Consider the following 13,389-nt stretch of genomic DNA (forward strand, 5'->3'; position numbering starts at 1 on the left):
GATATAACAGTGAACAAGATGAAGTTTCTGCTTTCAAGAAATGCATATCTATAATGGGAAATTTTCTTGAAAATATATCTCTCAATTCTATGAGATAGGTGTTAGAATAAATACACATGCAGGGGAGTGATCAATCTTCCAAAGAGTGGAACGATGATGAGGTAGAATAAGGAAGTATTTAATCAGAGTCCTAAAGGATTCTGACATATAGACAAGAAGAGGAAGAATATATCTCTTTTTGTTTACTTGATGTCATTGACTCTGCCTTATCCAACTTCGCTTCTCTTAAAGTTACAAAGATTTGAACATGAGAACTCCAAAATATTTAAATCAAATTCAAATGCTGCTAAGGTATCCTCTTTTATTCTTCTGCCTATAGATTTGTCTTGAACATGATCTAATCTGCATGGATAGTATTATTTTAATGACATTTGTTTTAAAGGTTCTGGAAACATCATTTTCCCTTCAATCTTTGCACTCCTAATTCTACTGCCAACCTGCATCATACTTCACAATTTCTCCAGAGAGTGGCTTGAATTCTGATTGTTTTCATCTATTTTATAAATTAAATCATATGTAAGGTTAGTTCTACTTGATCTCTTAGAAGTTACTACTCCCTTCCACATATATCAGATCTCTACAAATCCTAAAATCAAGAATTCTCAAACTGAGATTAACTGGAGTTGTCATCCATCAGCTATGAGGTTGGCATCTAATATAATGCTAATCTTCTGTTATGTCCTTTTTAGCTCTCAAGATTTATGCATATGTATGTAGTTTCTTTCTCCACAGCTCCAAAACTGTTACAGGGAATGACTATTTTGATGTCTTAAAGATGAAGAAATGATAGATATGATAATGCCATTTTAAAAAGTCAGAACATTTGGAATTCCCAGAATTTATGAAGAAAGTACCCAAATAAAGGACATTGTAGGCCCAGTCAATCAAGCTGCCTTTCTGTGATTAAAACAAGCAAAAACTAAATAAACAAAAGTAAAAGAGCAGGAGACAATATCGTTACAGGTAGTATACATTTTTTGGGTGAAGAAAACAAAACTGGAATTTAGAGCTGATATATAACAAGGGAAACATCACTTCCCTTGCTACCACTACATTGCTAGAATCCTTTCTCAAATGTACACTAGACAAATTCTCTTTGGTTTGAGACTAAAGCTTTTGTTTGCCAAGATTAGTGTTTTGATCTTTGTTGTTGTTATTGCTGTTTTTTATTTAAATTCAGCTACACTCAGCTCAAAGTCATTGCTCAAAGAAATTCACATCATTTTAAATTCTCTGCATGCCATACTGATTAATCTGTTACTTTTGTTTCATTTGAAGTGTACACAGACAGCCTGAAGTGTTTGATGTTATTGGTTGCTGTGTCCTTCAGATATCATCATCTCATCATATAAGAACCAAAGCAGGAAGATTGCATGAGCCCAGGAGCTCAAGACCAGCTTGGGCAACATAGTGATATCCTGTCTCAAAAAATAATTTAAAAAATCAAATTTAAAATTAACCAGGTGTGGCAGTGAGCATTTGTAGTCCCAGCTACTCAGGCAACTGAGTGGGAGCATTGCAGTTGCACCCCAGCCTAGGTAACACAGGGAGACCTTGCCTTAAAAAAAAAAAAAAAAGAGCCAACGCATGAATTAACTAAACAACTCCAAAATCATTATACATGACCTTGAGCAAGTCACATAAATTTCCAGCCCTGTTTCTTTCTTTGTGGTCTTTACACAATGAAGTGGTTGCTATCAAATGATTTCTCATGTCCCTTTAGCCTCTGTCATTTTATGATAGGAAAGTTTTTGGGGAGAAACATACAGAAAAAATAGACCTCAACATAGTACCACAGCATCTATATTCAAACTGTGCATTTATAAAACATGCTTTCTAAACACTTACATGGCTGCATACCTGGGATTTATACCAAATTTCCTATGTGGCTTTTGGGCATCACTGAAAAATATAATTGAGGAATAGATACCAATGTTGTGTGATTGTGTGTGTGTGTGTGTGTGTGTGTGTGTGTGTGTGTGCGCTATCATACATGCTTCAGAGGATAAATTGAGGATACTATGAGAGTGTATATCTATACCTCATCTAGACTTGGAGTTCTGGATTTAAAAAAGGGTGTGCAATGAATGAGGAGAGAGTTGGGGAGAAGCAGGTGAAAGAAAACTTCAGGTGAGTAGACCTTGAAGCTGGAAGAGCTGGCTCACATCCTTTCCCTAAGAACAATGAAAGCCCATAGAAGGTTTTAGATGGTGAAGTGATGTGATCAGATTTGCCTTTTCTTAAAAATTATTTTGGTTCCTCTATGGAGAATTGGTTGAAAGTCAGGAAGGACTTTGGGAGCCCTGTTCATTAACAATGCATAACAAAACTTTCTTTTGGATTTGCTATCAATTTTTACCCAGGATTGGTAGCTGCCCCAGAATGCTCTCTTTTCTTCTCAGAATACTCTTTCAAAGTGTTCTCACTTGTGTATTATCCTTTTCCTTATTTGTATACGTTATCTTTCTTACCACTGGTAGCTCTCTGCCTTTAATGAAAAAGCAATGCTTTCCTCTGGCTTCCTAAGTAAATTAAAAGGGCAAAGTGGGTCACGAAATGTTTGTAGTCCCACAGTACCACGTGCTTAGAAAAGTTCCATGCTTAGGTTAATTCTCTACTGTTAATGCCTTAAATTCTTAAGTTTTAAACAAGAGGCTTGATGTTTTCATTTTGCATTGAGCCCCCAAAATTATCTAGCTATATATGAAACATACTTCCAGCATTGTAAACTAAGTGATTTCATAGAGTATAAACTCAGACTAATAATGTAATTTCTCCCAAAATATAAGCTCACCCAGCCTAATTCAAAATTTTAAATTCAAGTTGGCTGTGGTTTCCAAGCATTTCCAGGAAAAGGAGATATATTTTGTGTTTTTTAAAAAACAAAAAAATACATCGTAAGTTCCTACTGGTACTACCAATTCAAATACAAGATTACGGAGTTTTTGCTCAAATGTACTGATTTTACATCTGTGTCTACTTTGACCCCTGCTGAAAATGCTAGCTTTCACTGACACCCACATAACTGGCAATTTGCTTTTAACCACAATACATAGACAACAGTCCCCAAATAATAATATGATTACTGAAAATACTTTAAGGTTTAATCACTGGCTTCAAACTTACGGAGTCAAATTATGATTTTTGGAATCACTTGAACAAGTCCCTCTCTATGTGAGGCTATGCCAACAACTCGTTAAACAATTGAAGTTTATTTGCATCACTTTTCTTTTAATTTGAAGAGTTTAAAAAAACAGTTTAATAGTTACATAAATATATATTGTTCCAAAGTTAAATATATAAAACGAAGTGTAAAAACCAAACACATTAGGAGTATTCTAGCTTTTATTCCTGCCCCTTATACTGTTTTCTCCCCACTCCACATCTACATAAACTTTTTAAAAAAAGTTATAGTTTATGCATCCAATAGTATAACTCCTTATTCCATGAATGTTGGCATTCTATAAGTACTTTTCACTACCTAGAGACCACTATATAATATTATATAAAGGTATTTCCTGGCTGGGCATGGTGGCTCACACCTGTAAACCCAGCAGTTTGGGAGACCAAGGTGGGCACATCACTTGAGATCAGGAGTTCAAGACCAGCCTGGTAAACATGGTAAAAACCTTGTCTCTGCTAAAAAATAATAATAATAAATTAGCCCAACATGGTGGCATGCACCTGTAGTCCCAGCTATTCTGGAGGCTGAGATGGGAGAATCACTTGAGCCTGGGAGGCAGAGGTAGCAGTGAGCCAAGGGCACACCACTACACTCCAGCCTGGGCAACAGAGTGAAACTCTGTCCTAAAAATAAAAAAAGATAGTTCCTATTACTATTTATACTCTTTTGTTTGGATGAGCTACAATTTAATCAGTCAGCCATGTATTGCTGGGCACTTTTATTGGCAACCTTTTTTTTTTTGCATTTATAAATGACAGTGCAATAAATAGCTTTGAGCATATCTCTTTCTGTAACTTTGTCAGTGTGTCTCTGAAATAGATTCCTAAGAGAGAGATTGCTGGGTCAAATGGTAAATGTACATTCAGTTTTTTCTATTAATATATACTGTCAAATTCCACTCTAACTTTTTGCATTGAGCAAGGCATGATAGTACCTTTTTAACCACAGTCTTGTTAAAAAAAATTCTGTTAAGCATTTGGATTTTTGCTAAACCGATGGGTAGAAATTGCATCTCTCTTATTAGGAGTAACTGAGGTTGAACAACTTTATAAATATTTAAAGAACATTTGCATTGTCTTTCTGTGAATTGTGTGTTTCTTTTCTAGCATTTTTATCATATGATTTGGGGTATAGTTTTTCTTTATTTATAGAAGACCTTTATATATTGACCTGCTAATTCTTTGTGGTAGAGTTAGCTAATATATTTTCCAGTTATCTTTTTACCTTTTTATGGCGTTTTTTTGTTATGCAAAAGGGGTCTGTGTGTGTGTGTGTGTGTGTGTGTGTGTGTGTGTGTGTGTGTATGTAATGAAACTTTTCTCCTGGATTTAAAGTATAGTTAGGAAAGTTTTTCTTACCACTCAATTATAAGAACATTATCCATGTATTTTTTTCCTCATACATGCATAGCTTTATATTATACAGTTAAATTTCTGACTCCTTTAGACTTCAACCTGGTATATAAGTTCAGAAAATTCCTAAAAATTTACCAACCAAGAGTCAGTACAGGCTTCCTCCAGTACAACACTGCTGACCAAGCATGCCGTTGACATTGACAAACTATCTTCTGGAGACCCATGCGTCCTTTCCATGTGTTGTTTCATTTTGCATGTTCTTAGTTATGACTGTGTATGTTTCATGAAGTTGGAGAAATTCCTGGCGCCTCAAATTTTCTAAATCAAAAGCCTCTTTGAATATGGAAATAATGTGCATTACAGCATTGGTGGCAGAATGGATCACTATTTAGAAGAAAAGCATTTGCTATTTCTCTAGTTGAGTTTTTTTTTTTTTTTAGTATAAACAGCAATCATTCAATTATATAATAGTGCTGCCACTTTCAGAGACAGCAACAAAAAGGGGGAGACACCCATGTAGAGAGACAATCATTATGTATTAAATGGCCTTGTTTTTATTAATAGAAGATTGGCACTGACTATTCTCATCACAGTCTATCCATTTTCTTCTCTCAAGTTTAAAAAATTTACCACCACCTCCCCTTACCAAAAAAACAAAACAAAAAACACAATCTATGATAAATACTCACCACTGCTGGAAGCATCATTCAGATTTAGCAGACCCCCTCCTAGCCCTCTGTAACTATGGTAACTATAGGTCCCATTTCCATTGATGTACAGCACGTCCTGTGAGCCTGGAACAGTTGATGTTGAGTAAGTGGCCTGGGTCGCCTCCGGTTTACACTGTTTGTCAGCTGGAGCAGACTCATCCTGCAAGGACAGACAGCATTCCATTATTTATCACCTCACTGTGCTATTTCACCTTGAACAGGACTACCTTATTGTTATCTAAATATCTGCATTGAATAAGAAAAAATATATAGTGAATGTTAAGTAAGCACAGATGCACATTTTCAACATCTTTGCTAAAAACTAAAATAAGGAAATCAAAATAACAATGTGGGCAGATTGGAGATGGAACAATTGACAGTTTTCAGCTGAATATAAAATGACATGAAGAAAGTTACTCACAATAACCAAGTGGTGGAAGCAGCCTAGACATCTATTGACAGATAAATGAATAAAGAAAATATGGTACATACATACAATAGAATACTATACAGCTTCAAAATGAAAGAAACCCTGTCATACTACAGCATGGATGAACTTAAGGACATTGTGCTAAGTGATATAAGCCAATCACACACAAAAAAATATTGTGTGATACCACTTATGAGGTATCAAAAGTAATCAAAGACAAAGAAACATAAAGTAGAATGAGGGTTTTCAGCACTTGGGGAGGAGCTATTAGGGAGTCTTCTACAGGTATAGAGTTTCCATCATGAAGGGGTGGAGGTGGGTTGGTTCTGAGCACTACTGCACAACCATGTGGATGTGGCTGACAATATTGTACTGCACACTTGGAAAATGTTGGAAGGGTAATTTTTATGTTAGAATTGCTTAAAATAACTTGCTAGGCTTTAAAAATTAAATGAAGAGATATTACAATGGAAAATAAATATTTAATAAAAGTTGGGTTCTTGAAATCTGTTTTGCATCCTTTTATCTTCCTTTCTCTCCTTCTCTGTTGTCTCTCTCTTCCTCTGTGTATATGTGTGTGTGTGTGTCTTTCTCTTTTTATTATTTTGTTTATAGCAAAATTTGAGTGCCGATTCCAAGCTGATTCCATTACATGCGTTATAACAGACTGACAAGGACGTGAATACATCCAAACCTTTCAGTTTTTTATTTGTTTGCTCATTTTTAAGCTATGCTAGTGTTCACGAAATTTTCTTCAATCCTTCTAATCATGTCAAGTTGTGAGGAAATAAAATGTTTAAATTGCAATAAACTGTATATATTTTCAATAGCAACACAGATTGAATTTCCCTTCAGCTGTGAATTTGTAAGACTTAAAATATATATACATATATGAATTCACTTTCCTTCTGCATTCTTCATCTTTTTTTTTTTACTTTTTGTTAATAGGAAAGAATTATAAAGAGATTTCTAGTGAATTCTTAGGAGAGTTTTTTGTCACAATCAGAAGTATTTTGCAGCTTGTAAATGTTGAGTATGTGGTTAATGGAACAAGTAACTTTCAAATACATTTTTTTGTGGCCCCAAAGGGGTGAAAACGAGGAAATATGAAATTAGTTGGCTCTATTGAAACAGTGGTACTGTTGTATTGAGAATACTATGACCATCTATATTGTGAAATTATTGCCATGACTATCAGCATAACACAGTTATGGCTTTGCTCTTGTTCATCAAATTGAATCAACTCTAACTGACCCATTCAGCTCTGACCATTATACTCAGCTGTACACGTGAGACACATAATCTATAGCCTTTCAAATATTTTCATTTATAGTAAGACTATAAAATAAACAGCAAAATATCTCAAAGTAAATTGAAGTAAAAATAAGAAAATAATTGAAAGGAAAACATGGGACAATATTTTAAAAACTTGAATGTTGATATAAATTTATTTTCCAACCATTACTTTTTTTAAAAAAATCATTCCTCTGAGATATATTTAATGCAAACATTAATTGACTGAAATTGGTGTATGAACTAAAATGTCTAATTGTAATTTAAACTCTCGCTATTTAAATCATAGAAATCCCAATACCCCACAAGCACAGGCAAAGAAAGCAAAAATGGACAAACAGTATCACATCAAGTAAAAACCTTCTGCACAGCAAAGGATACAATCAACAAAGTGGAGAGACAACCCACAGAATGGGAGAAAATGTCTGCAAACTACCCATCTGACCAGGTTTTAATAACCAGAATATATAAAGAGCTCAAACAACTCTAGGGAAGAAATCTAATAATCTAATTAAAAAATGAGCAAAAGAGTTGAATAGACATTTCTGAAAAGAAGACATACAGATGAAAAACAGGCATATGAAAAGGTGCTCAACATCATTGATGATCAGAGAAATATAAATCAAAACTACAGTGAGGTACCATCTCGCCCCAGTTAAAATGACTTGTATCAAAAAGACAGGCAATAATAAATGCTGGTGAGGGTATGGGGAAAAGGGAACCCTTGTACACTGTTGGTGGGAATGTAAATTAGTACAACCAATATGGGGAACAGTTTGGAGGTTCCTCAAAAATCTAAAAATTGCACTACCATCTGATCCAACAATCCCACTGTGGGTTATCTATCCAAAAGAAAGAAAATCAATATATCAAAGATGTAGCTGCATTCCTGTGTTTGTTGCAACACTGTTTACAATAGCTAAGATTTGGAAGCAACCTCTGTCCATCAAAGGATGAATGAATACAGAAAATGTGGTACATACACACAATGGAGTACTATTTGGCCATAAAAAAGAATAAGATTCAGTCATTTGCAACAACATGGATGAAACTGGAGATAATTATCTTAAGTGATAAACCAGGCCAAGTAAGACAAACATTGCATATTCTCACTTATTTGTGGAACCTAAAAATCAAAACAGTTGAACTTATGGACATAGAGAGTAGAAGGATGATTACCAGAGGCTAGGAAGGGTAGTGAGGGGATGGTGAAGTGGGAGGTGTGGATGGTTAATGGGTAAAAACAAAAATTGAAAGAATAAACGGCTGAGTGCAGTGGCTCATGTCTGTAATCCTGGCACTTTGGGAGGCTGAGCCGGGCGGATCACCTGAGGTCAGGAGTTCGAGATCATCCTGGCCAACACGGGAAAACCCTGTCTCTACTAAAAATACAAAAATTAGCTGGGCGTGGTGGTGGGCCCCTGTAATCCCAGCTACTCAGGAGGCTGAGGCAGGAGAATCACTTGAACCTAGGAGGCAGAGGTTGCAGTGAGCCAAGATCATGCCACTGCACTCCAGCCTGGGCAACAGAGTGAGACTCCATCTCAAAAAAAAAAAAGAAAAAAGAAATAATGAACTATTAACTATTATTTGATAGTGCAACAGGGTGACTATAGTCAATAATAACTTAGTTTTACATTTTAAAATAACTCAGAGAGTGTAACTGAATTGTTTGTGACTCAAAGGATAAATGCTTGAGGTGATGGATATCTCATTCTCCATGATATGCTTATTTCACATTGTACGCCCGTATCAAAACATCTCATGTACCTCATATATATATATATCTATATGTAGATATATCTATGTACATATATGTCTATATATATCTATATATATTATATCTAGATCTATATACATCTATATATATTATATCTAGATCTATATATATATCTAGATATATATATCTCTCTATATTATATTTAGATATATATATCTATATAGATTATATTTAGATATATATATCTAGATGTAATATATCCATAATAATCTATATAGATATAATATATCTATATCTAGATATCTAGATATATTATAGATATCTAGATATAGATATCTAGATATATTATAGATATCTAGATATAGATATCTAGATATATTATAGATATCTAGATATAGATATCTAGATATATTATAGATATCTAGATATAGATATCTAGATATATATAGATATAGATATCTAGATATATAGATATCGAGATATATATAGATTTAGTATATCTATATATAGATATATATCTAGATATAATATATCTAGATATATCTAGATATAGAGATATATATCTAGATATATATCTAGATATAATATATCTAGATATATCTAGATATAATATATCTAGATATATCTAGATATAATATATCTAGATATATCTAGATATATATCTCTATATCTAGATATATCTAGATATATATCTCTATATCTAGATATATCTAGATATATTAAATCTAGATATATATCTCTATATCTAGATATATTATATCTAGATATATGTATATCTATCTATATGTATATAGATAGATATAGATATATTTATTATATACCCACTAAAATTAGAAATAAAAAGATTTAAAAAATAAATAAATCACAGAAATCCCTGGAAAAGTAAACTGCTTTAGAATAGCATAATCCTAAATGAAAATGTCTTAAAGAAGGAACCCTGAATCACATTTTGTTGGTATTACTTCAGATTTGGTAGTCAGCAAATGGCAGATTATTATTATATTTTAATTCTGAAAGTTATTCTTTGCTGTTAGAAAGTACCAAAGAAGGTGAGTTGTTTTTTTTTTTTTTAATTATACTTTAAGTTCTAGGGTACAAGTGCACAACGTGCAGGTTTGTTCCATAGGAATACATGTGCCATGTTGCTTTGCTGCACCTATCAACTCCTCATCTACATTAGGTATTTCTCCTAATGCTATCCCTCCCCCAGCCCCCACCCCCTGACAGGTGCGGGTGTGTGATGTTCCCTGCCTTGTGTCCATGTATCTCATTGTTCAACTCCTACCTGTGAGTGAGAACATGCAGTGTTTGGTTTTCTGTCCTTGTGATAGTTTGCTTAGAATGCTGGTTTCCAGCTTCATCCATGTCCCTGCAAATGACACGAACTCATTCTTTTTAATGGCTGCATAGTATTCCATGGTGTATGTGTGCCACATTTTCTTAATCCAGTCTATCACTGATGGACATTTGGATTAGTTCCAAGTCTTTGCTATTGTGAATAGTGCTGCAATAAACATGCGTGTGCATGTGTCTCTATAGTAACATGATTTATATTCCTTTGGGTATATACCAGTAATGGGATTGCTGGGTCAAATGGTATTTCTAGTTCTAGATCCTTGAGGAGTCACCACACTGACTTCCACAATGATTGAACTAATTTACACTCCACAAAACAGTGTAAAAGTGTTCCTATTTATCCACATCCTCTCCAGCATCTGTTGTTTCCTCACTTCTTAATGATTGCCTTTCTAACTGGCGTGAGATGGTATCTCATTGTGGTTTTGATTTGCATTTCTCTGATGACGAGTGATGGATGATGAGCATTTTTTCATATGTTTGTTGGCTGCATTAATGTCTTCTTTTGAGAAGTGTCTGTTCATATCCTTCACCCACTTTTTGATGGGGTTGCTTTTTTCTTGTAAATTTGTTGGAGTTCATTGTAGATTCTGGATATTAGCCCTTTGTCAGATGGGTAGATTGCAAAGATTTTCTCCCATTCTGTAGGTTGCCTGTTCACTCTGATTATAGTTTCTTTTGCTGTGCAGAAGCTTTTTCATTTAATTAGATCCCATTTGTCAATTTTGGCTTTTGTTGCCATTGCTTTTGGTGTTTTAGGCATGAAGTCCTTGCCCATGCCTATGTCCTGAGTGGTATCGCCTAGGTTTTCTTCTAGGGTTTTTACAGTGTTAGGTCTTACATTTAAGTCTTTAATTTTTCTTGAGTTAATTATTGTATACGGTGTAAGGAAGGGATCCAGTTTCAGCTTTCTACAGGTGGCTACACAGTTTTCCCAGCACCATTTATTAAATAGGGAATCCTTTCCCCATTGCTTTTTTTGGTCAGGTTTGTCAAAGATCAGATGGTTGTAGATGTGTGGTGTTATTTCTGAGGCCTCTGCTCTGTTTCCTTTGTCCATATATCTGTTTTGGTACTAATACCATGCTGTTTTGGTTACTGTAGCCTTGTAGTACAGTGTGAAGTCAGGTAGCATGATGCCTCCAGCTTTGTTCTTTTTGCTTGAGATTGTCTTTGCTAAATGCCCACAAGACAAAGTAGGAAAGATCTAAAATCGACACCCTAACATCACTATTAAAGGAACTAGAGAAGCAAGAGCAAACAAATCAAAAGCTAGCAGAAGGCAAGAAATAACTAAGATCAGAGCAGAAATGAAGGAGATAGAGACACAAAAAATCCTTCAAAAAAATCAATCAATCCAGCAGCTGGTTTTTTGAAAATATCAACAAAATTTATAGACTGCTAGCAAGACTAATAAAGAAGAAAAGAGGGAAGAATCAAATAGATGCAATAGAAAATGATAAAGGGGATATCCCCACTGATCCCACAGAAATAGAAACTCTCATCAGAGAATACGATACACATCTCTATGCAAATAAACTTGAAAATCTAGAAGAAATGGATAAATTCCAGGACACATATAGCCTCCCAAGACTAAACCAGGAAGAATTTGAATCTCTGAATACAGCAATAACAGGTTCTGAAATTGAGGCAATAATTAATAGCCTACCAACCAAAAAAAGTCCGGGACCAGACGAATTCCAGGACCAGACGGATTCTGGTAGGAATTCTACCAGAGGTAGAAAGAGGAGCTGCTACCATTTCTTCTGAAACTATTTCAATCAATAGAAAAAGAGGGAAACCTCCCTAACTCATTTTATGAGGCTAGCATCATCCTGATACCAAAGCCTGGTAGAGACACATCAAAAAAAGATAATTTTAGGCCAATATCCCTAATGAACATCGATGTGAAAATCCTCAATAAAATACTGGCAAACCGAATCCAGCAGCACATCAAAAACCTTATCCACCACAATCAAGGTGGCTTCATCCCTGGGATGCAAGGCTGGTTCAACATACACAAATCAATAAATGTAATACATCACGTAAACAAATCCAATGACATAAATCACATGATTATATGAATAGATGCAGAAAAGGCCTTTGACAAAATTCAACAGTCCTTCATGCTAAAAACTCTCAATAAACTAGGTATTGATGGAACGTATCTCAAAATAATAAGAGATATTTATGACAAACCCACAGCCAATATCATACTGAATGGGCAAAAACTGAAAGCATTCCCTTTGAAAACCGGCACCAGACAAGGATGCCCTTTCTCACCACTCCTATTCAACATAGTTTTGGAAGTTTTGGCTAGGGCAGTCAGGCAAGAGAAAGAAATAAATTGTATTCAATTAGGAAAAGAGGAAGTCAAATTGTCTCTGTTTGCAGATGACATGATCGTATATTTAGAAAACCCCATCGTCTCAGCCCAAAATCTCCTTAAGCTGATAAGCAACTTCAGCAAAGTCTCAGATACAAAACCAATGTGCAAAAATCACAAGCATTCCTATACACCAGTAATAGCCAAATCATGAGTGAACTCTCATTCACAATGACTACAAAGAGAATAAAATACCTAGGAATCCAACTTACAAGAGATGTGAAGGACCTCTTCAAGTAGAACTACAAACTACTGCTCAAGGAAATAAAAGAGGACACAAACAAATGGAAGAACATTCCATGCTCATGGATAGGAAGAATCAATATCGTGAAAATGGCCATACTGCCCGAGGTAATTTATAGATTCAATGTTATCCCCATCAAGCTACCAATTACTTTCTTTACAGAATTGGAAAAAACTACTTTAAAATTCATATGGAACCAAAAACAGGGTGAGTTTTATACTGTAGTTCTCTATAAAAAACGGTATTGGGCCAGCATCAAATTTACAGATGATAATGAGAACTTTTAAAATACATATTTCTATTTGATATCTAGGCAAACAATATATGTTTCCTTTTGTACTTATGATGAACTTTTATATTATAGATAGTAAGGGAGTTTAACTTACTAGATATTAAAAATGATATTTCAACAACTCTGTTGTTGCTGGAAGTGTGTGTGCTAATACACAGGTCAGAGGTAAATAATCACATTATTATAGTGCTACTGCAAACAAGAATTATCAATAAAGAAATAGTGGTAGAGAAATATAGGTATCATTAGGGTCTGGAACCAGATGGCATGTTACAATGACAGAGTGGGTGGGTGGAAAGTGGTCAAACCAAAAATTACTACACCTCACACACTATCCATCAAACTTTCATAAAGGTACA

The 13,389-nt window shown here is 34.7% G+C and overlaps 1 protein-coding gene across 11 annotated transcripts in view; it reads right to left on the reverse strand.

Moving 5' to 3' along the window:
- NOL4 (nucleolar protein 4) overlaps positions 1-13,389 on the reverse strand; it is a 376,171-nt gene that overhangs the window by 21,776 nt on the left and 341,006 nt on the right. For all 11 annotated transcript variants that reach the window (XM_054460888.2, XM_054460889.2, XM_054460890.2 and 8 more), the window contains one exon: positions 5,289-5,469. In XM_054460888.2, the coding sequence (XP_054316863.1) occupies positions 5,289-5,469 (181 nt within the window). The remainder of the gene's footprint in view (positions 1-5,288; positions 5,470-13,389) is intronic.

The sequence above is a fragment of the Pongo pygmaeus genome, chromosome 17 (assembly GCF_028885625.2).
Source record: "Pongo pygmaeus isolate AG05252 chromosome 17, NHGRI_mPonPyg2-v2.0_pri, whole genome shotgun sequence".
Classification (NCBI taxonomy): domain Eukaryota; kingdom Metazoa; phylum Chordata; class Mammalia; order Primates; family Hominidae; genus Pongo; species Pongo pygmaeus.